The sequence below is a fragment of the Sphaerodactylus townsendi genome, linkage group LG02 (assembly GCF_021028975.2).
Source record: "Sphaerodactylus townsendi isolate TG3544 linkage group LG02, MPM_Stown_v2.3, whole genome shotgun sequence".
NCBI classification, from domain to species: domain Eukaryota; kingdom Metazoa; phylum Chordata; class Lepidosauria; order Squamata; family Sphaerodactylidae; genus Sphaerodactylus; species Sphaerodactylus townsendi.
In genome coordinates, this window is record NC_059426.1 from 26,680,497 (window position 1) to 26,704,273 (window position 23,777).

General features: G+C 47.4%; 1 protein-coding gene across 6 annotated transcripts in view; it reads right to left on the bottom strand.

Moving 5' to 3' along the window:
• Positions 1-331: 331 nt before the first annotated feature.
• The window catches only part of HOXD3 (homeobox D3), a 50,093-nt gene continuing 26,647 nt past the window's right edge, over positions 332-23,777 (bottom strand). Inside the window, exons 1-4 of one of the 6 annotated variants that reach the window (XM_048487148.1) lie at positions 21,744-22,057; positions 13,944-14,027; positions 5,636-6,246; positions 332-3,201 (exon numbers count right to left, since the gene is read on the bottom strand). In XM_048487148.1, coding sequence (XP_048343105.1) covers positions 2,450-3,201; positions 5,636-6,137 — 1,254 coding nt within the window. In that variant the 5' untranslated portion in view covers positions 6,138-6,246; positions 13,944-14,027; positions 21,744-22,057 and the 3' untranslated portion in view covers positions 332-2,449. Of the gene's footprint in view, positions 3,202-5,635; positions 6,247-13,943; positions 14,028-15,259; positions 15,875-16,201; positions 16,221-17,668; positions 17,691-17,861; positions 18,085-21,743; positions 22,058-23,777 lie in introns of those variants that run through there. The other 5 variants (XM_048487147.1, XM_048487149.1, XM_048487152.1 and 2 more) reach the window with 5 other exon arrangements.

A 23,777-nucleotide genomic window follows, 5' to 3' on the forward strand; every position in this document is an offset into this window, starting at 1 on the left:
ATTCTGGTGTGGGTTCCATTCCACCCGGGCCTCCCCAGTCCTGCAGACTCAGCAAATGCCCACTGAGCAACATGCCACACCATAAAGGGCCTACTAGGTTGGAGTCCTAAGGCATTGTTTTGATTTCTAGGAGCTGAAATTAAAATAGGCCCTGGAATAAAGAACAGTAAAAAAAAACCCGTTGGCTCTCCTGAGTGTTTCCTAGAAATAATTTCTTTTCTTCTCCCTCCGAAGCTCCCCCAGTTGTGTGAACTGATCGTCTTTGTCCCCAGTACCAGAGGAAACCAATTAGGTCATAGGGAAAAAAAGAAGTCGTTTTTAGATCCAGAAGTGGTTAAAATATGCCTTCGTTTGAAGCTGTTTATTCTGTTTTGTGTACAGATCTACAACACTTGGGTAAAAGAGAAATTTAAACAAAATGAAAAGGATTACATTTCTCTCTCTCTCTCTCTCTCTCTCTCTCTTTTCTCTCATTTGCTAACATGGCATTTTAAAAGGTACCGAATGGGACTCTTGTATATGTCATCATCATTGTCCAAGCCAGACTCGAGTGTAGGAGTTAAGCTGCTCATACAAAAAAAGAAAGAATTGCAGGAGTCGCCACACAAATGGAGCTGTATTATTAGTCAAACAGAAAAGTGAGATTTCCTTAGAGTTCTGCTGGGAATTCAGAAGCTCTGGATCATAATGGAAGCCTTCTTTTTAAAAGAGAGAGATAAGGAACGCTTCCTCCTGGATTAATGGGCATGTATCGTTTCTAACATGTACCTAATGCCACTTGTAGGTTGAGAAAAGCTTTATAAATCCTGTAACAGATTAAACAATAGGGTATAAATAAAGAGGAGGGGGACAGGGGAGATGTTTGTATTTCTTATCCCTTAAAAGGCTAGGGACAGAAACGTTTGTTTACGCCAGGATTGTACCAAATGTCTGCTATCGAAGACTATATTAAATATTGATAGAGCTAATTTCCTAGCTTGCAAGACATTCTGAGCATTTCAGAAGGGTTTATTTGTCTACAACCTACAGCACTCTGTCCTTTGTAGATAACTTGATTGTCAATATTTCATTCAAGGTTTTCTTTTTTTTCCCCCTCTCTCTCCTTAACCAGCAAAAGTAAGTTTGAGTCTCCAGTGACCTGTGTCCAAAATGGATTTGTTAGCATAAATAAATGGTAAATCATAATTATTATTCAGTGAAATGGACAGTTGCTTGCTGAGTTGCTATGGAAATCCTAATTCCATCCACACTGTTGTATTGTTCAAAAATCTTATAAGTGTGACAGTTTTACTTTCCTTTAAGGGGGGGAAACCCCAGAAAAAATAGGTTTTTTGCAACTTGCAAGAAATTGTGTTTTTCACAGTCCCCACCCCCCACCCTCAGTTGTAGACCACAATTCAGACAACTCAGAAGTGACAAATTATTAAGGTAACTGAGACACTCCCAACCTGAATAGGGTTTTTTTAAAAAAGAATTCTAAATGAAGGATCAAAATCGTTCCAACAAATCTGAAATAAATTGCTTTTTTTTTTAAGGTCAGGGCTCCCTGTGTAATGCTTCAGTTTTGTGTTAATTTATGACTTGACTTACAATTTGCTGTTTTACTTAATCCTTACACAAACTACAAACACCAGCCACTGTTACAACTGTTCAAAACTACTCTTTCTATTTCAGACCAAATATACTAAATAGGTGAAAAATGTATAGCCACCAAAGACCTGAATCAATCTTCCCAAGTTGGGGGGAGGGAGGGGGGCAATCGAGAAATTACAAATATCCACATAAATACATAGAAAAAGACCGGGATTAAATAATCAATGATATAAACAAAACCCGAAACAAAGCAAAGAAACTGCTCCTCTTAAAATAATAAATACATCTTATTCGAGTCCAACGCAATCTTTTACATTCCTGAAGAAATGTTTATAAATTAACTTCTGGGGAAATGTCTCCAGTTTGGTCCCAATAGTTGCAAGCTCCTCATCAAGAATCAAATTCTGTGGGAAAAAGGAATACATTTCTACAACTTACCTTCTGGTACTGTCATGACCGGATTATGACTTCCTCGTGGGTCTGTGATCAGAGAGTGTTTTTTGTTTATTTATTTTTTAAAGGCGGAATAATGGATATTGCACTGTCATGATTTTAAAAGGCTTAAAATGCAAAAAAAAAAAAAAGAACCCTCCACAAATAATAATAATTTTCGTCAACCCAAGAGTCCCCAAAGAAGAGAAAAGATTGTGTCTGGCCGTTTACTGAGGAGACCCCAAAATAAATCCACTAATAGGCTGTTCAAAGTAATGCTTGTGGGGTGGGGGTGGGGGCAGTGAGGTAATTTAAAGGAGTACATGTCAAAAACCCTTGCTTCCTGACTCTCTCTCATTCTCTCTCTCTCTCTTATTCTCTCTCTCTCTGTCTCTCACTCTCTCCGAGAACCCATTCGGGGCTACTACAGATGCGTCAGTTTGGGGGCTTCCTGAATTCTTCCCTGAGATGTATGATGAGAAGTCAGATCTGTGTAGGTGGGGTGGGGGTCGCAGGGTCCGTGGTGGTGGTTCCCGGGGATCTGAGCCGCGCAGCTGTAGTCCACGCTGGCCGAGGACGGGTGGGGGAGGTGGCTGATGTTGAACATGGGGCCGGAGGCCGGCATGGAGTCGACAAAGTTCCCCCCGACGTAGACGGGGCTGCCCTGCAGGCTGGGGTTGGCGAAGCCCCCGTTGCTCTGCATGGCGTGGTGGTCGTACTCGGCGCCCGGGTACCTCTTCTGCTGGGGGGGCAGGCAGCTGCCCAGCGGCGCCGTGTAGGCGGCCAGGCCGTACATGTTTTGCTGGGACTTGGCGAAGGAGGTGGGCGAGGGGGCGTCGTAGGTGAGGCTGCCCACCGCGGGCAGCTGGCCGGAGTAGGCGACGTGGTTGGGCCCGCTGAGGGGCGGGCTGCGGTCCGGGGACTGGCCCACGGGGGAGTGCAGGATCCCTTTGGCTTTCTGGTCCTTCTTGTACTTCATGCGCCGGTTCTGGAACCAGATCTTGATCTGGCGCTCGGTCAGGTTCAGCAGGTTGGCCATCTCGACCCGGCGGGGGCGGCACAGGTAGCGGTTGAAGTGGAACTCCTTCTCCAGCTCCACCAGCTGCGCGCTCGTGTAGGCGGTGCGGACCCGCTTGGAAGCCGGCCCGGGGGGGCTTTTGTCCTCGCAGTTCTCTCCTGCCCGGGAGGGAAGACGGGGGTGGGGAGGGGAGACAGAAAGAGCAGGTTGGTGGCGAGGTTGATTCACAAAACTCGATAAGTGATCCTGCAGCGGGGGCGGAGGGGGGGGGGGCGTTGCTTTGGCACCCGAGCACGAGCGAGGCTTTTTCATGCCCCCATTTGAAAAATCGCTCTCATTCACCTAGAGGGAATCAGGCCACTCATGCACTGAGTTTTTGTAACAAACGACCCCCCCCCTCCCTATAATAGGTTCTGTTTCTCGCCATTCTCGGGCAGTCTTGTCCTGTTACACTCCCCCACCCCCACAAACACCCCTATCCCCCACAAAAAAACCTCCCTTCAGCGCTGAAGTTCGGTATGCAAACCGAAACTCGGTTGCAAGCCTCTCTGGGAGATCTCTGCCAGGCAGACAGGCAGGAGGGACGGAGGAGAAAGCGGCTGCCCCCAAACCTTTCTAAGCCGGGGCCTCCACCATCGAGAGATCGGCGACCCCACCGCCCACCCCCCATCCCACCCTGCTACCCCCAGTGCGGAAGAGGAGAAGGGATTCGGTCTCCCTCCCCGGGGAAAGCATCCGGAGGTGCGCGGGGACAGGGAAGGTACATTTGGAGACGGGAGAGCTGTAAATCATCGCCTTTAATTGGACGGGTCGATCGATCGATCCCTGACGAAGCTCGGGAAAGGATCCTTGCCCGGGCCGCGGGACTGCCGAGACAATGGAAGTCGTCGCTCCGGCGCTGAGCAGAACGAGCCGAGGGCCCTGCCGGCCTTTGTTATCCCTCTGGCGATGCTCCTACTACAGCCCCCAAAGAAGACCGGGCAGCCCCACGGGACAGAGCAGCCCGCAGGATGGCGAGGTTGGAACTACTCCCTGTCTCCTAAGGCTGCAGCCATTTCGAAGGCAGGGAAGGCAACAGAGATGGTGGACTTTCCCCATCTCTCCCCCCCCCTTTTTTTTTTTTTGCTGGTCAGGCGGATTTAAATAAGGGAAGGAATTTGGCCCTATCCATGGCCCTATTTGAGTTGCTGACAGACACCTGCCCATCAAGATGTAGCCGACTCTGGATGGGGGGGGGGGGTTGGCTAGAAGAAAAAGCCCACACTGAAATGAATGTTGTTAGTCTGAAGGTCCCACCGGCCTTTTGTTGCCACAATGGACTAACAGGGGTACCCCACTGGATCTGACATCTTGGCAAGGATGAGTAATACTTGGTGCCCCCAGATCAAAAAAAGATTTTAAAGAGACACTTGGGTGCAGCGGAGTCTGATAGAAGGCTCTGTGGAGGTGTGAATTGTGGAAATAAGTGGCATACCGAATGCTCTTTGGGACATCTGGCTACCTTCTGTGAATAAACTAACACCTTGCCCTGACTGAAGTTTGAGATGACAAAAGAGAGCACCCCCAGCTTCCTTCCCCCTGCTTTCTTGCTTTCTTTCCCATTCTCCATTCCCAAAGCATGGGCATTTACTCCCATGTATTTAACTGAGATTCCCATGTATTTAATTGAGATTCACTTCTATACAAATCAATTTAGGGCCACTTCTTTGCATACATGAAGTCTCTGAAGAAATAAGCTGCACTGCCTTCAACAGAATATCTTTCCTGTGGGGATGTACAGGCTTTGAAGGAAGGCTTGTTTGGGATTGTGTAGATTTATGGGCCCATTCTTTCCGATTCTGGCCTGTTCCATCTCTAAAGCTCCAGAAAAGCTTCACTTTTTAAAATAAATCCAGCCAAAGTTGAGCAGTAGAAGAAAGTGCCTCTAAGGTGTTTGCTTGGAAAGGTAGGATGTCAGTATTATTTTATTTAGCAAATGTCTAACGGGCCTTTTGGTTTCCAAGAACCAGTGAAACCAACTTGTGCTTGTAACTCAGAAAGGGAGCTTTGGGGTCACACAGGAGACTTCCCCAAGTAGAACATGCAATTGTTAAACTCTGGAGGTCACGCAGGAATCTTTCAGGGGAACCTGAAAACCCTGCTCTTGTACTCCCAGCATTCCCAGGTCTGCAAGATGTCTCCTCTGCCTTTCAGACCTTGGAGAGCCCAATCAATGTTTCCACTTGGCTCAGCCTGTGAGACTCCTGTGCCTTCCTTAAGACCTTGGCTGTGGATCAGACGGGTGTCCCAAGCTCCGAAGTGCAAGGGGACAGTAGCCCTGTTCGTTGTGGCAACATAAAACAAAAGTCCAGCACCCAGTTTCAGAAATCAATTTGTTTTATTTCCAGATGAACCTTCTTCCAGACTTTGTTTTATGGGTGCTGCAACAGAACCGGGCTACCCCCCCTTTTGGAGCTCAGACCTTCACACTGCAATGTGGTCCAAAGAGCCCGCGCCTGCCTGTCTACTTGTGTATATTGGGGGGGGGGGGGGGCACAGTCTTTGGGGGGGGGCTCAGGCGCCCCGAGGTCGCCCCGGAGCCGGGCCGGGTACCTGCGGGGGCGCAGCTGTTCTTCTGCTTGGAGTTCTGGCGGGACTCCTTCATCCAGGGGAAGATCTGCTTGCTGATGGCGGCGGCCGAGGCGTTGGGCCCGCATTTGCCCTTCTTGGCCGGGCCGGCGTGGGCGGCGTTGGCGCTGGGCGGGGAGGCCGAGGGAGGCGCCTGTGGCGGCTGCTGCTGGGCCTGAGGCGGCGGCGGCGGCTGCTGTTGCTGCTGTGGATCGCCCAGGCCGGGGGGCTGCGGAGGCCCGGCCTGGCTGCCGCCCCCTCCGCGCATGCAGCTGGCTCCGAGGTCGGCGCTCTTGTGGGCCTGCGGCGGGCGGATGGGCGCGGCGCCCTGGAGGGAGCAGGCCGCGGCCGGGTAGTCGGTGTCGAGGCCCGGCTGGGCATAAGGCTGCGGCGGCGGGGCGGAGGTGTAGGCGTAGGCCTCGGCCTTGCCGTAGGCGCCGTAGCCGCCGAAGAGCGCCGCGTTGTCGTAGTAGGCGGCCTTCTGCATCTTCCGGGCCTCGGGCGCCCGCTCAGAAAGCAGCGACCGCCTCCCCCCTTAGGCGGCAGCTCCCGCCTCACCGTCTCGGACCTGGGCCGGTCGCTGCCCGCGGAGCCACCTGAGGAAGAGAAGGAAGCGGGGAAAGGGTGTCAATGGCGCGAGAAAAAAGGGCCTAGGCCATGAGCCTGAGGGGGAAGAATGATTTATGGGTCATACATATATGAAGAAGGCCTTGTAGATGGAAAACACGAAGAGCTAAACTGGAAGCTTTCCCTCTGAAGTGCTTTTTAATTTTTACACAAAACTCTAGCTTCAAGTAGCACCATCCCATCTGGCAAAAATAAACATCTTTGTTCTACAGGCTGGGTCTAACTGCTGTATTTGGCTTGCACCATCCGTTCTTTGCAAAGCATATCTTGACTTGACTAATGGAACTGTCCTGGGCAGAGTTACACATTTCTAAGTCACACATCGAAGAGTACAACTGTGCTTATGGTTGCACTGTAAATGATCTAGCCCAGGGGATCCAGTAGCACCTTAGGGTCCAACAAGATTTTTGGGACACAGGTTTTGCAAGAAGCAAAGCTCCCTCTCAGAGATACAAAAAATGAATGGAGATATCCTGAGGTGCTACTCGACTCAGAAGTAGTTCATCTAGTGCAGACCAAGGTGGCTACCCAACAAACAGTGATTCCGCACAGCATGTATATAAGGAGTTGCACTTGTTATAAACGAACTAGTTTCCCCTTTATAAGAAGGGGAAACATTCATGTATAACGAATGCAACTCGTTATAAATATGTTGTGCGGAATCACTCAAAGTTATGTATTTATGATATTTATAGTCTTGCCTTTCTCATTATGACCAAAGGTGGATCATCCAGTGCAAGTCAATACGGTGAACATACAATAAACATACAATAAACAAAGTTTGGATTGCAGAGTTTGGATTGCAGCAAAATCTGAAATGCAGCTGGAACAAATGTTAAGCATTTAAACAGGACCAGATATGACCTTTTTGAGTGGTGGGAGTTTAAAATAGTGACCCCACTTCCCCACTACAGTCTGAAGTAGTATTGGTATTCTTCTACCTCTTTCTGCATTGGCTAGAGCAAATCCTATGTGGAGATAATGACTCACAGAATATTCCATCTCCTTGGGTATTGGTATGAACCAAGCATATACTATCTTCTCCCTGTCACACAAACTTCACTCTGACAAAGATACAATGCATACATACAAGCATGTGGTTTTAGGCTATGTGACCGTACTGGGAGCCTCAACAACTCTTTTCCTTACATACCAAGGAACAGGCACTTGAGGACAAGCTGGACAATAATTTAACAGTGGGCTCCACACCATCCAGAGGAAATCACCCTTAAAGGCCACCTGGACAAGCATTCTAGGCAATGGCCACATACTTTTGCTTTTGTGAGCTCATGCTATCATCAGTCACACTCACAGTGACAATGGGATCTAGTACACGAGGACTTAAGCTAGAATTAAAATGTGAGTTTTTATAATGTTGCAAGATTTCCTGTTTAGGTTTGCTCTTAAGACTTTCCCTCACCACATACAATGCACAGAAGATTCCTAACGGAGTTGTGATATTGAAATTGCTCATCTCAACAAAAGTTGCACAGACCACGCACTCTCAGGAGCTGGTGGTCTCTGATAGCTATATTTTCATTCAACAGTTGCCTCTGTTTGCTTCATCTTTCTCATGGATGCACAGAACCCTGGACTTTCAGTAAACACTTAGCACAATCACATGGAAATTCAAATGCCTGCAATAGCAATTGTGCATTTTGTTTCCACATGCCTCATACATACACAGCAGTGCAAACACATAAGACATGCATACTCCTATTTATCCCCTTATCACAAATATTGGACCCCATTTGACTTCCTTCTCATCTCCCCTTCTACAGAAATCCCATTTATTGACTTCCAAATGGGCGTGTTGTTCTGAGATTCGCACCTTCTCTCACACACAATTTTACTCTCATCCCCCCCCTCATATTTTTTCATCACTGACTCATAAGGTCTCCAGTGGTCTTTACCCATTATTACTATTCTGTCCCTCAGAAAGACATACCAGATCAATTTCAAACAGAAGTCCAGTGTAGCACTTTAAAGACTGATACAATTTATGCCAGCATCAACTTTAGTGAAAGTTGCAAACAACTCATTTTGACCAAAGAAAGGGAGGGGGGAGGTTTCAAGGCATGATACCAGGAGAAGTGACTTTCCATTGTCTTTTTCAGCATAGCAGTCCCAGTTTTTCTTCGAATACATAGACTTTAAAGTGCAACTGGACTCTTGTTTTATTTTTGCTTCAACATGACATACCAGATAAGTTACAACACTATCCAAAGCAGATTCAAGCCTTTTGAAGACCATTGACCTTAATGAACTTAGAACAGTGTAGCTGTACTTCGATCTGCCCTTGAAGCCTGTTTATTGGTACCCTTCCTTACATACAATGACTGTACAATTATGGTGTTTCTCTACCAAGTACATGTGTTGTATACTGGGTTGCAAAGGGAAGAATATTCCATGGGTTGGATATTGTCCACCCACTCCATGGTCTTAACCAAGGATGGAAACTTAGCTGAAATCTCTGGGATGGACCTCTAATTTAAAAATGGCAGCTCAAGGGACTATACAATTTAAGATGACAATGAAGTTGAAACCAGAAAGAGTGACACAGAGGAAACCCTGACACTGTAGGTAGATTTTTCCTGTGTGTTCTTTCTGAGCAGAATTTATTATCTCTGCTTTGTCCATCATCAAGATCAGGGAAATTTATTATCTCTGCTTTGTCTGTCCATCATCAAGATCAGGGAAATATTTATCACTCTTCCCCTGAAAATGAAGAGTTTTTAAAGGATGACTTTTCAAAACAATATTAAAAATAACCCTGTCAATACTACAGTTATATTTGGAGGTGAGGCTGTTGTTGAAAGAGGAAGCCTTCAGCAAGCAATGCATGCAGTTACATTATTCAGTCTTGGCACGTGAAACTACCCTGGACAAATTGGTAAAAAAGACTGGCAGACTGAAATGACTGAATTGGTAGTCTACAGTTTATTCTGTAAATGTTTTCTTTTGATAAAAACGAAATACAAAAATGAAAACGGAATCCCACTATTGCCCATATGATAAATTATTATATTGTTTCATACAAGCATTTATTTGCTCTCTATGTTTGATCTCTGTGTCATTTTGGTATAAATATTAACTAACTTTGTTGTTGTTTTCTTGCACTCCCCTCCCCCCCCCCCCATTTCCCCCTGCAGGTCACGCATGCGCCTGAGTATTTCTGAGCCTGGGGTGACATGATGGATTGAACCAGAATTGGAACCTGAAAAACCAGAGAAAATTCCATCTCTATTGTAAATCCTGTCTCTTGGTGTTTTGTTTTGTTTTTCCTGGGAAGATTTTTCAGAAGTTAAAGTGTAACTAAGGGCATTCAATAACTTTCATTTGCAATACAAAGGAGAAATACATAGGTCAGCTACCTTGGTCTTAACAGCCTAACAGACATCATCAAAATATTTCAGACAGGACTTATGTGTTATTTCTCACTCCAAAACAGTATCAAGTATAGGATTTGTTTTACTTTGCCAAACTCTCAGAGTTGTCTATTACCATGCAGAAAAGATTTGACCTTCAGGTTATAACACAAAAATTAGACAATTCCCCAAGTTACCAGTGGTATGCTATGTTTTCTGCCCTTTGGTGACTAGAACGAACCCTGAATTCCATGCTGAAGGAGACTTTTCTTTTAATGCTGCAGTCAGGCCTAACTCTACTGATTTGTGCCAATTTGGCCAAGATTATTTATCCAGATACTTATGCCACTCCCCCCCCCCCCACTGTGGGGTCCCAAAATTCATCACTTTTCACTCCTGCATTGTAACTTCACCATAACAATCCAAAGAGGCAGGTTAGGATGAGAGAGAAAGAATAACTGGACCCTAGTTCACCCAGCAAGCAGAATTGCAGAATGAGTATTCCAATCTAGACCTCCCAAATCCTAGTCTAACCATTACACCCCACTGGCTTGATTTCTGACATATTTGGAACAGAGTTGAGCTTGGTAAGTACCAGGTTTTGGGGGTTGTTGTTTTTTTAAACTGAGAAGCAGATAGAGATCTCAATCTGTAGATGAATACATTGTAATAAGTGCACAATACAGATTCAATCTAAAGAAGTTCCATTTTTCTAAAACATTGTACAATCCTAAAGACCTAGAAGGGTATTAACTCTCTAGGACCTCTGTGTTAGTTTTCTACCTATTGCATTGCTTATTAGATGCTCCATTCTATTGATTGCCTTCGGATATGCTATAGAATCCACCTTGAGTCTCAATGAGAAAGAGGGGCTATAAATAATGTTAAGTAAATAAAACAGGAACTTAAGTATTATTAGCCATCATGAAGAATCAGGTTTCTCACACTTCACTGCTGACAATATTGAGTAAGGCACAAATGACCCAAATTTACCTTTTTTTTTTTTCCAGGCAAGTAACAAATAGCCTGAACCTATGTGCATTTACTTAGAAACAAGTCACTGAGTTAAGTTTTAGTATCCCAGCCAGCAGCTTGCCCTTCCTAATAATGAAAGAGTTCTCTGTCTCCAGAAGTGGTTTATTCCAGTGATGTATTCCACCCACCTACCCCAATTCATTTCATTCTTTGGTTACAGCTTACAATTCCTACTGTTTGGATCCTTAAATAAATCCTTGTGCAAACATCAGCAATCTGTGGGAGACCGACTGGTTGCCAGTGCATCCGAACGTTTCTTTCCCAATAAATCAGCTTAGCTTCCGGAATTCCGTCATTTAAGCACCTTATGAAAATTATACCACCAAACAGCCACTGGGCTCTCTCACCGATCCCGCCCCTCCAGAACAGTAGAGGATGGTTAAAGGCCAAAATCATATCTTATCCTTCATTTTACATTTCTGCCTCCCCAGTAATCAACTCCCCAGTAAGGAGTTGGTGGATAAACTCACCATACAAAATATGCATCATGAAAATATTCTTAATCTACTATATTTCCTCTCCATCTTTATCATAATTTGCCGTCCTCAATTTAGCCCATAAATGTCTTAGCTTTGCACATTTCCCTCCTGCATCTTGAGGTGTGTGGGGGGGCGGGGGGGGGGTTGGATGACCAAGTGTCTCATTCTATGACTGCAAGGCTATATATGCTTTCCGGGAGTAACCCCATTGAGTAAAATGGGACTTAGTGGTAAGACTGCACTGTATGTTTTCTATAAGATTTTTTTCAGGTTTTCTATCACAGATCCTTGAATAGAAAATTATTAAATACATGTTAAATTATTAAATAACTGGACAGGGGAAAGGGAGGTGTTCGTCTTTTGTAAAAGCTGTAGGAATCCCTTCTACACTTTTAACTATGCTAATGTTCATTTATTCACAAATGACAATCTATATTCACATAGATCAGCCTCTCTGATAACCTGCACTTAAGGGTGCTTTTTTCTCTTTTGCTGTTATTTTTTTCCCCAAACCAGCCAGAGCATCGCTGCTACATTCACCAAAACCGGAGCTTTCCCAAACAACCCGCAAGGTCCTTCACAGAGAATCCTTGCTGCAAAAACTGTGAAGCTTTATTTCTTTTCTGAAATGCCAACTGCTTGTGAACTCTGCTTGAACCTAAAAAGGAGGAATGGGGCCATAAATCACACGGACAATGTTCTAGTGTTTGGTGGCTCATCTTTTAGATCTCCCTCCCACCCACCCCCCCACACACAGAGGCAAGCACATGCCCTTCCGACACTTTCTTTCCTCCCTTTCTTTAAAAAGGGTGTGTGTGGGGGGGGGGGGGAGACCCTAAAACGTTTTACCTTTGCATGGTGGAGTGGTTTGCTTCAAGGGTTTGTTTCAAGGGGGGGTGGGTTTGTAGGTAACGCCAAAGCACACGCACTCATTCACTGGGTGGCTTGGCAGGCACACACATGCACAAAAAGAAGCGTTTGCAAGCCGTGTAGGAAGCAGAGAAGAATTCACTACGACGAAGGAAACCACAAAGTGCTTTCGAATTGCCTTTCCAAGCTCCTGCAGGGGTTAGCCGTGCCTGAACCGCGGTGCCTTTTGCCAGGGCAATGGATCCCTTTGTTCCCTGGCTACTGAGGAGCCTAATCTCTGGAAATCAGCCTGGGGACTGTGTGTGGGGGGGGGGGGGAGGAGAGGATACGAGGCCCAGCCACCCTCCCCTCCCCTTTCCGTCTCTAGGCTTACCACCACCCTGGCGCGCACCAACCACCCCGCCTCACACACACACACACACACACACACACACCCAGGGACCACAAACTCCTTCCTGACAAGTTCCCATGACTGGGCGTCCCGTTTCGATCCCCCGCGAATATTCAGACGCAGCCAGTTCTCGACTAATGCGCCCACTACACTTAATTCTGCCGGGGAATCAATATCTAATATGATCCCGAATAAATAAAAGGCAGTAGGAGAGGCCGGCGGAGTGGTTATTAAGCAGGCCGAGTTCTCACGGTGCATATCAATGCTCCTGTCACGGCGGCGTGTAGCACAATTTATGACTCCTGGTGCTGGGGCAGTAAACGCTCCAGTAAGGAATGGCGGTGGGGGGAGGGGGGAAGGGAGGAAGGAAGGGAGGAAGGAAAGAAAGAAAAGAGCCGCTTCCCAAGATCTGGGCCCGGCAGAGTGTAAAACAGGCTGCGTAGGAGGGAGCCCGGCAGAGAAGGCCCCCCAGCCCACCCCATGCCCCTGCCCTGCCCTGCCCTGCCGCTGCCCAAGGGGCATTTGTATATAAAGAGACCCGTGGCCCGTCTCCCAAAGCAATGCTGAGACGCGCTGGGGAGAGGCTGGAAGCGCTTTGTGGCTACCGAGGGGACTAGCCGGGTCGCCGTCTTGGGCTGGAAGAAAAGCCTGCAGAGTAGAGAAGCGCCGCAGCCCCCAAGAAGGAGCCTCTTTCGGGGGGTAACTGGGGATGAGATGGAAAGGTGGATGCCAAGAAGGGACCGTGGCTGCCATATTGCATCCACGCTGTGTGGTATCACTGAGCAATTTAGGGGGGGGGGGCGCATGGATGCGGGGTTGGGGGGAGGCTGCTGCGCTGTAGTGCAATCCATATCGATACCCTTTTCTGCTCGCGTTCATCCTTTGGCCTCCCATGCTTCTTCGCACTTTGGAGCCCTCTACGTTGCAAAGGGCCCCTCTGAATTGGTGGGAATGCCACAAACTGTATTATTGGAAATAACTGAGGTAGAAGGGGGCGCGATCCGGTCACAATTAAGCACTGTAAAGCCGGTTTGAAAGGGTCGGCGGGGGGGGGGGTGTGTGTCATTTCTCCTCGGGTTTTGGTGGGGCGGAAAGGTGCCGATGGCCTTCTTCCAAATTTTGATTGCAGGGGGGCCACTGCAGTCACGTTTCAGTTTGATTAGATCTGATATACTTTCATTGAAAGCTTATCCCCCCCCCCCCCAACACACACCTTTAATTACGATCTATTCAAGCGGCCTGATAGGACATCAATTCCGCTTAACCAAAAAAACAACCTTCATTTGTAAGAATCTTATATCTGTGTGCTAGGAGTAAAAAGGCGTTGAATGTGAACTTCTTTTTTTTAGAAAAATCGATGGTAAGCTACATTATATCCCGTGTTTTGAAGCTGCTGAGGAATCAGGTGTCTAATTCCCTCCTCCTCTACTTTAATAAATCATCTGTGGACAAAACTTCAGGTGTAACAAATGCAGGGGAAACATTTTTTCAAAAAACAAAAAAACAAAAAAAACCCAACTTACCACGCTTATGTTTTTTCTTTAATTTTGTCCGTAAGCCTTTTGGTAGTATCCTCAGGTTCCTTTGGATAAATCGCTGAGAGGTACCTGGAACAAAGGGGAAAATTCAGTGGAAGCCGGCCTCTGGTGGTGGTTGTTTTTTCCACTTAAACAAAAAAAAACTCTGAAAAGCCACCTCCAGTTCTGTACTTCATAATAATGACGCTATTAAACGCAGCAAAGAATAAACTGAATATAATAGGAATTAGGTAAATGTGGTTGTAGCCCCCGTGTACTATATGATATTCAAATGTGAGCCCATTTATTCTTTGAAAAATAAAAATTCTTTATTTGTGAATTTGCTCAGCGAAACACTATGAGGACTGTTCTAGTCTTTGAACATTAAGAAAATTACCAAGACTGCAAATCAACATAATGGGACCCGTTAGATTTGAGTCCATTAGCGCCTTAGAGACCCACAAGAGATTCGGGGTGTAAGTTTCCCCATTTGCAGCCTTATGGGGAAACCAGTCACTACAAAAGATGGTATGGAAATTCTGCTTTTTGAAATTACTCCATTCCTAGGGAGCAAAGTCTCCAAGATCAGGTCGGGGGGGGGGGATTTTTCTACAGGGGGGGAGAGGAACTGCAAGAAGACTTGGTGAGGAATAACTTCCTAGATCACATAAGAAAGAGTCGGGTTGTCCTTTCTCTAGCTAGATACACCCTGATAGCCAAATGCATCGAAGACAAGAGAAGCATGAAAATCAAGGCGCCGCATTTTGCTTGGAAAGAACGGGGTGCGACCGGCAGACACCTCCCCCCCTCCCCGCGCGCCATAGCCGGAGCAAAACTCATGCATTATGTATAGGCTGGCTCGGTCATGCCAAGCAGCGCTCGGCCTTCGCCCCCTTTCCAACAGCACAGCGGTCCTGGGGCAGATTCCGGGCCAAGAAAGTCCCACCAGGCAAAAGTGACAAACCTTTGCATTTCTTGAAGAAGCCCCCAACATCCCTGCTACCTGCCCAAGTGAGTTTTCGGGCACCGAAGGTGAGACCTTGGACAATTGTTTGTTGGGCTTTCAGGTGCGGCTGGACTGGGGGGGGGGGGAGAGAATACCCACACCCCTAACCCTGCTCCAGAAAATTAGCCCCCTGTATTGATCCCGATTGTGATTTTGGCTCTGCTGAAGAACTTTGAAAGCCCGCACAGTGCAAGAAGCGGGGGGGGGGGGGAGGAGAGGAAAATCTCCTCCCAACGCAGCCCATGTCATTATAAAGAGAATATCTAACAAGCATAAGCCTTTGAAATGACCTTTGGCTCCCACCGCCATAACTCACCACTTAATGAACAACCAACGGAAGCCCCTCCGAGGGCTGGCAAGGCACCCCAGCTCCCACAACTTTCTCCGCCGTCCCCAGCCGAGGCCAGCTGGGAGGCAGCCGCCTTCCTGTCGCTTCGCAGCCCCCCTGAATTTATGCTTCAAGCAAACCGGAGTTGGGGCAAAGCGAGCAGGCTGGCCGCACGCGACGCTCTGCCTGGGTCCCGGGCTCTCCCGGGCCTGTTCCAGCGACGCCTTATCTCATGCAAAAGATTCACGTGGGCCGACGTCAACTTTAAGGGGACTTTAAAATATTATCTCCCCCCCCCCCGTTTACAATGGAGCTGGTTTTTTAAAATTAGCACTGAGTACAGCGTTAAGAAGAAAACTTAATCCTGGATTTGGAGGGGGGGGGGCATCATAGACGCTCCTGAGTGGAAGAATCAGAGTTCGGAAAAGGCCACCTCTTTGATTAACGTGGTAAGTTTTCCCCCCTCCCTTTTCTTTCTTTCTTTCCTTCTTTCTACATCTAATTAATTATAATCCCTCCTTCAGAAGAAGTACAATGCCTTTAGGAGATCCTAATTAGGAGGAAGGAAGAAAGAAAGAAAGAAAGAAAGAAAGAAAGAAAGAAAGAAAGAAAGAAAGAAAGAAAGAAAGAAAGAAAGAAAGAAAGAAAGAAAGAAAGAAAGAAAGAAAGAAAGAAAGAAAGAAAGAAAGAAAGAAAGAAAGAAAGAAAGAAAGAAGTTTGGATCAAGTGTCATCTTCAGATAGGAGAGCCACCAAAGTTTCTTCTCTTCTTCTGCCTAGTCTTCAGCCTCACCGGGTTTTTTTTTAAGGGGGGGGGGGGCTTGATCTGATGAGGTCCCCTTCAACCCAGATATTGACGACTGGTCCAGACTGGGGCCCCCAAGACAGTGGGGATGGAAATTTTAGGCGAAGTTCCAACCAGGAGTCTTACCTGTAGTGTAAGGAAATGAAGTGCTGTTTGGCCCTAATTGGATTCAGCTGACGAACTTGTCAGGGTCGCAGCTTGGAGGCAAGAGAGCCGAAGAAAGGTTATGGGGGGGGGAGGGGGAGAACCAGTGGTCAGTTCTGCGCAGCTTCTGCCGAACAAGCCCAGCACAAGTCACTGAACAAAACACAACTTGTGCTGAGGCCTGGCTCCGGCTTACTTAACGCCAGAAAGAGAAAAACCTAAAGAAAAACAATTCCTCCTCTCCAAGCATCCAGATACACAAAGTCTAACCCTCCAGCGCCCAGGGGCTGGGATCCTCTGCATAATTAACAGAAGCTCAGGAGACTTACCTCCAAGTAAACATACGTGCGATCAGGCCATACATCACACTCCTAAGCACACTTAGGAGGTGGTAAGTTTCATTGAAACGGATGAGATTTACTTCCAAGTAAACGCGTTTCGGATATTCACAGCAACAGAGCAGCAATATGTTAACCACAACAACTTCAGCCAATTCCACCGAAATCAATCACTCCTGAATAAACATATTTAAAACGGGAGTTGCTTTTAAGCCTGGCGCTTTAAACAAGATGGGCATTTATTTGGCTATCTTTCAAAAAGCCCGTGCCAAGGAAAACCGAGCAAAACGCTGCGATGATACCTGCCTACTAGATATTTTTAGAAATGTGATCTCTACTTGATAGTAAATTGGCCACAATCCAACGCACAGTCGGGACACACACAATGCAACCCTGTGCAGAGATACTCCACTGGGATCAACTGGATCGACTCTGAACTGACCAGATGCTATCCTTATCAGGCTTAGCAGAGAATAAAATTCCACTGAATTATCCCTAGGAAACATGCAAAATATACAGTTGCATATTAAATATTGAGAGGGAGGTCACCGGCATGCTTGATTTCGTTAGGCTGTCCAGCGTGTATTCACACACAACACACACACACACAACACACACAGTCCTAGTAAATCTGCCTCCAGATGAATCAGTGCAAATACAATAGAACTATAGCAAACCAAGCCTGGTCAGCGATTCTATTCGACCGCGGGGCCAGAGAAGTAACTCAGAGAAGAAACCAAAAAAAAAAAAAAAGATATTGGGGGAGGGAGCAATTCGCTTCTCCAAAGAGCCCCCCAGAAACAATATATAGCAATATACACCACAGCCTCTGGGTGTCTTTAAACAAGGACTGCCTTCGAAGGTCCGCATGGGGGTCGCTGCCTGCCAGACTCCCCGAAGAGGTAGGTGAAGCCCAGTCGGAAAAGGTGGGTACAGTCCATAGCCACCCCATCGCCTGGGGGTGAAGCCCATTCCAACTCAGCCGAACTTGGATCACCCCAGGAGATCTACCTTCCGCCCCCCTCCCCCCAGTCCAAGCTCCAAGGTTTGTCTTTTTTTTTCCCCCAATGGAGAGATGCTAGTCTATGTATTCCAATCAAGTCTCAAATACCTGAATTCTCAGCCAGAAATGTCAGGGCTTCCAGACGGCTACGTAGGTTCAGACCCTACTCTGACCTGCGTATTACCAATACACGGTATTTCAGCTGGCCCTCCAGTCCATTGGGAGGGGGGGGGGTGAGATGTGGGTGGGTGGGGGTCAGCGGCGGGATCCCAGAACGGGCGAGGTTCATGCAAGTGCTTACCTGCGTCCCTGCTTATGGCTAAAAGTGTCTTCCCGCTCTCAAAAATCTCTGGGCTGGCAGGTTCGGGGCTGCGTGCTGTCACCTTTGTTCTGCAGACAATACTACCCTAAACCTGATCTTGCGCCTTCGCACAGACATTTCCATAGACCAAGTATTCCCGATAGAATAGAAACTAGGGATGGAGCTCCAATAAAAGAAGGCGAATGGAGTTCTGAGTTTGTCGGACTTAATAGGGGAAAAGCGGGGGGGGGGGGGGGGGGAGAGAGAGAGAGAGAGAGAGAGAGAGAGAGAGAGAGAGAGAGAGAGAGAGAGAGAGAGAGAGAGAGAGCTTTCCACGATCAACCCCACGGAATAAGAGGCGCCAATTGGCTGGCTAAGGCTTTCCGTTTTTTGTAAATAAGAAGCCAGGAGGCCAAAGAAGCACCATCGCTATAATTGCAACAATAATTTTGATTATTGCTATTATTTAAAAAGAGCAAGCCAGGCAGCCTCCTGTAATAATAAGAAATGCCCAGGCTGCCTTACAACGCAAGCATATTTGTTCACGTGATCCTGAGAGGGAAGACGATTTTGATTAAAGCTGCTGCTTTGTTTTTCTTTTTTTTTTCTCCCATTGGGGATCCTCTAGAAATTCCCCCCCAAGACCCTCCATTTAGGTGCCTCTGAGGCTGGGTTGGGCTACCCCCCCCCCCAAGGGCTCACAGAGCCCCCACCAAGCTTCCTATGGAGAAAAGCAATGGATTCACCCAGGCCAGAAAGGGAGTCAAGCCAGTGCCGGGGGGGGGGGGGTGTCAGGGGGGAGCTACAAAGGTTCTTGGCCAAGCTCGGTCCATCCAAGCTCGGTCCATCCCGCCAGCTCCAATGCTTGAGCAAAGTATTTCGGGGGAGGATGAGAGACAGGCCAAAAAAGGACAACCCCCCCCCCTCCCAGACTTTGTCGGAAATTCGTGACAAATTAAACCAAAGCGGCCAATCTGGCTCAAGAACCGCTATAAGATTATAATAAACTGTAAATAAAACAAATTTGGAGTGGGGGGGGGGAATACACACACACCATGTCAATGACAGGGGAGGGGCTTCCCCCATCGCTCCTCAAAATAATTATGAGTTTAAAGCTTCAGGGTGACATGAAGAAGAAATGTGGACCTCTGTGGCGGTTTATGAGTTCTTCCTTGGGAGTGATCGATTTTTGTAAAATCCAATGGCAACACGGGATGGCCGCAGTTTTGACCAAGTTTTACATTGGGGGGGGGGGGGATATTCTTCGTCTTTTCTTGTGTGTTTAAAAACAGGGGGAGAAAGAGTTAGGTAAAGACGGGTTCGGAATGGAAGAGCTAACTCCTGTAATGCCTCAAAATGCAAACCCTTCGTGGCTGGCTGAGTGGTTCGAACCTTCTTAGATCCAATATGATAAGCCAAGCAAAGAGGTTCGGTACTATAGGATGATGATTCCTAGTGCATATTGTAGCTCCTTTGTCTGGTGCCTCTCCAGTAACTTGGCCCTGGAAAAGCACCCTTCCTAATCTAGGATCTCCCAAGATTTCATTACCACCCACAGCAGGAAGACCTGACAATAATTTATGGCTTTACAATACTCCCCATAAGTGTTGGGGAGCATTTATCTAAATTACTGCGCTTTCGCCTGACTTTGCAAACCAGGTATTTTGTTTTGTTTGTTTTTAAAAGCAAAACAAAAAACAAAAAACTGGAGTCAAGCGCTTATCGACGTTCAGGAGAGACTCCGGGCTGAGAAATGATTTCCCTTCGGTGATGCTTATACCACCTTTCTGGGCTGGAGAGACGCAGTTCATCGTTCGTGCTTTCCTTTGGCCCAGTCTGACGCATGCTGGTTCGAAAGGAAGCCTCACTGCCTCCAATGGGTTTACTTCCAAGTAAGCGGTCTGAGGACCTTAGCCTATCGATTTCACCAGAGGCTGCGTGTTCCTCGGTCCTTTCTCCTCTACTCCTGTTTTGTATCCCCTACCACCGTCCGTCATGGAAAGACAGACCCACATCACATTGAACCTAGGTGGGTGAGAATCTTTTCCTCCGTTAAAACAAAACCTGCAAAGCGGATCATCAATCAAATAAAGATTTTTTTTGGGGGGGGGGGGAGTGGACAATACTGAAGAAGGGGAAAAAACCAACACAACCACCCCAAACTTCCCTACAGAAACAACTTTTCGACTCAGGAACTCGCACGTTTTCAGGAGGGCCGGCAATAAATTGTGCGCTCCGCAAACAAGCAAGGAACCAAAACTCCGGCTAAAAATGCTACGAGCCAAGTGGCGCGAACGGCGGGGGAAGGGGGGGGGGAATCCAGTTTGGCCGAGATCTGTCTCCGGTGAAGGATCTAAGGCTTTTCCCGTCTCAGCATATGTCCACACAGCAACAAAACCGAAAGATTTACGGTCTTTGCCAGGCCTCCTTTCAAGCTGCTACACACACACATACACACACACACACGAAGGGACACACAAACCACCTCCTCCACCGCCTTACACACACACACACACACACTGATCAGCTTCGCACCCTTCCAGGAATTACTTACGATGATTTATAACTGCAAAGCCGGCAATTGTCAAACTGATACAATATAGTGGGGCGATATGCAGGGATCAGCGATATCGTGGAAGGGCCCCCTTCGGCTGCAAGGGCCGCCAGCAGCTTCCCCCCAAGTCTGCCGCTTTCTCCTCTGGGGCTTTTGGGGTCCTTTCTGGGGCCACAAGAGCGGGAGAAAGGGGGACTCCGTACACGTGTAGCAGCCAAGGAGGCAATCTGTCCCTGCGAGTCACTCTCCCCAAACCATAAACATGTCTCATCTTTGAATAACTGAATCGATGCCTTATGGTTTGACTGTAGAAATGCGCAACGCGGGAAACTCTGCCTGGCTTTATTTTATTTTATTTTTAAGTCTCCAAGCGAGGTCTCCTAGAGGCGCCAGGGGTTTCAGGGAAGGTGTCCAAATGGCTGGAAAGGACCCCCCCCCCCAAATGACGGGAAGGACCCTCGCTAGGTTTGGGGGGCGCACCCCTCCCCTAGACACCATATCCATAGGTGGGTGCAGAGGCACACAAAGATCACGGCTCGAAATCCCTCTGCCACTTCAGGCAGCCCTGAAGGAAAAAAAACTGGAATAAATGCCGGTCGCAAGGGCCGGGGGTTTCCTTCCTCTCTTTCCAAATCCTCTCCATCCCAGTCCATCTTTTGTTTGGGTCCCCCCCCCCCCCCAAGTAACATCTAAAACAAATCTCCGCTTCTTTGTACACAGCGATCACGGCAGCCTCAGCAAGCTCTGGATTGGGGCGGGGGGGTGTAAAGGACCCTTCGAATCCATTATCTATTGGGTAAAGTCTGCCTTGGGTGAAATTTCAGCTCCGTTTTATAGCCTTCTATTATGACGGAAAGGGGGGGAAATTTACGACCTTTGCCTGAAAAGCAGTTCAGGGCCTTTTCTCGGCGTTTCAGAATTAGGCAGCAGATGCCCTGACAGCCCGCATTGTTCCCAGTAAGATATCAACAACCAGTAAATCTTCCCCCCAGTTCCCCACACAAGCATCTTCCTTGGCCAGACCTTCCCATTCTCTCTCTCTCTCTCTCTCTCTCTCTCTCTCTCTCTCTCTCTCTCTCTCTCTCTCTCTCCTTTGCTCTTGCCCGGCATCCTAATCTCTCATAATAGGGTAAACATTGGGGTGCCCGCCTCGCGCCCCCCCCCACATCTCCAACAACGCATACCCCGTATGCCTCGAACAGCTTCTGACTTAGAGCATGGTTGCAAATCAGCCAGAGAAAGGGGAGCCTATTTGTCAAGCGGTTGACAGCTAAGTTCATTAAGTATCTCGAAAATATAAAAGAAAAGAAAGAAAAATGTGTACATACCAAGCTTCGCTTTCTTTCTTTCTTTTATTATTAGTAAGGAAGAGGAAAAAAAGAAGATAGATATAAAATTTTGTTTCCTTCGGCTGTGGCCAAAAGAGCTAGGTGTGCATAGAAAGAGTCTGAGCCCCTTTGTATATTATATTCTTGGGATCTCTTCAGTTTTCAGGTCTGATAGAGTCCTTTCCTTGGCAGATTAATGACGACTCCGTGTTTCTTAAGGGACGCGCTGAATTAATTATTTCGCCCATCACGTGGTCAGGACTTGGAGAAAAATCTATTCTTATCATCTTCCCTTGCACTTTGAAAGGCTGTCTGCGCTGGCTCTCCCCTGGCAAGATGATTTGAGTCTACATGGTTATATTTAAACCGCTTCCACCTCCGCCACCAGCAGCCCCCCTCCCCGCGCCTCCCCCCGCCCGGAAAAAAAAGAAAAAGGGAGAAAAGGAGAAATAAAAGCTTTAAGGGGGAGGGTTTGGCAAACATGGCCGTTGGAAGCCAAGCCGAGCAAGGCGCTCCATTGGAAAGAGTCCCCTTTTTACTGTACTGGAGAGGGAAATGGGTTTTTGCTCTGGATGTTTGTTTGCTGGCTGGCTCCTTGCTTCTCTCCCCCCCCCCCCCCACTTTACCATCACAATGAGCGGTGAGGCAATATACAAAATGGTATTGATGTCTTTGGAGGAAGGGGAGCAGCCATTCTGCAGAAAACTCCGGGAAGCCTCATCGTAACCAGATTCCCCCAACGTTTGGGTCCCGGGTGGCGCGTTCTCACGAGCAGAAAAGCATTCAGTCCCAGGTCCTCCTGCAGCTTGACCAGGCCAGACCGGTAGCCCTGTCAATCAGCGGGCGGCAGGAAAAAAAATAAAACACAAGTCCAGCAGCACCATCAAGATGCCAAAATGGGTTCTGTGTAGTCTTGAAGGAGCCACAGATATTATCTGTTAAAGTTATCGTGCCTTCATGCAATCCACTGGTACCTCTTCCCAGCGAGTCACCTTTGCCTCAGACACCCTGGTATTCTTCAGAGTAGACATGCCAGGAACACACATATTGTGCCTGTATATGTGTCAGAGTGTATATGTGTCAGGATACCCACAAAAAGATCAGGTAGATTGGAGTCCGGTAGCATCTTGGGGACCTGCAAGATTTTGGGGGTATAAGCTGAATCAGACTTCCCCGGCCTTCCCACTGAGGGAGCTCCGACTGGAAAGCTTATATTCCCCCCTACCCAAACTCTGTTGGTCCCGTTAAGATGTTACTGGACTTGAATCTAAGGCTCATTCTGCACATGCAGAATAATGCACTTTCAAACTGCTTTCAGTGCTCTTTGAAGCTGTGCGGAATAGCAAAATCTACTTGCAAACAGTTGTGAAAGTGGTTTGAAAACGCATTATTTTGCATGTGTGGAAGGGGCCATAAGCTGATTCCGTAGGGGCCAAAAACAGCAGTGTGAAAACGGTGTGAAAATGGTGTAAAGGGGTTTAAAACGGTGTAAAAGGGTTTATACTGTTTTCACACCGTTTTCACACTGCTGTTTTTGGCCCCTACGGAATCAGCCTAACTGTTCTACTGCAGGCCAATAGAGCTGCCCTGTTAAACTATCTACACAGAGAGATGTCACTGCTGACCGTCTTGGATGATAGAAGTTCACAGGAAGTTTCCCAGAAATTCTCCAAGTGTCTGCATGTTGATCCCTTATTGACTGGACAAAGAAAAGGCCTTGTGCTACTTCAACTGCCCTTACAGCCTGGATCAAGTCTGAAACCACTCATGTACACAGCAATTACCTGATCCGATAGGCCATTTACTCAAATGCCCCAAGGATGTTCCTTCCTGTCAATGGACCCGATCCTTGCTCTCCAAGCAACTCACTTGCAGCAGGTACAAGTGCTTCTTACTGAATTGTAAGAAGCAGAAGAAGAGTTTGGATTTACACCCCACATTTCTCAACCATAAGGAGTCTCAAAGTGGGTTACAAACTCCTTCCCCCTCCTCACAACAGACACCTTGTGAGATAGGTAGGGCTGGGAGAGTTCT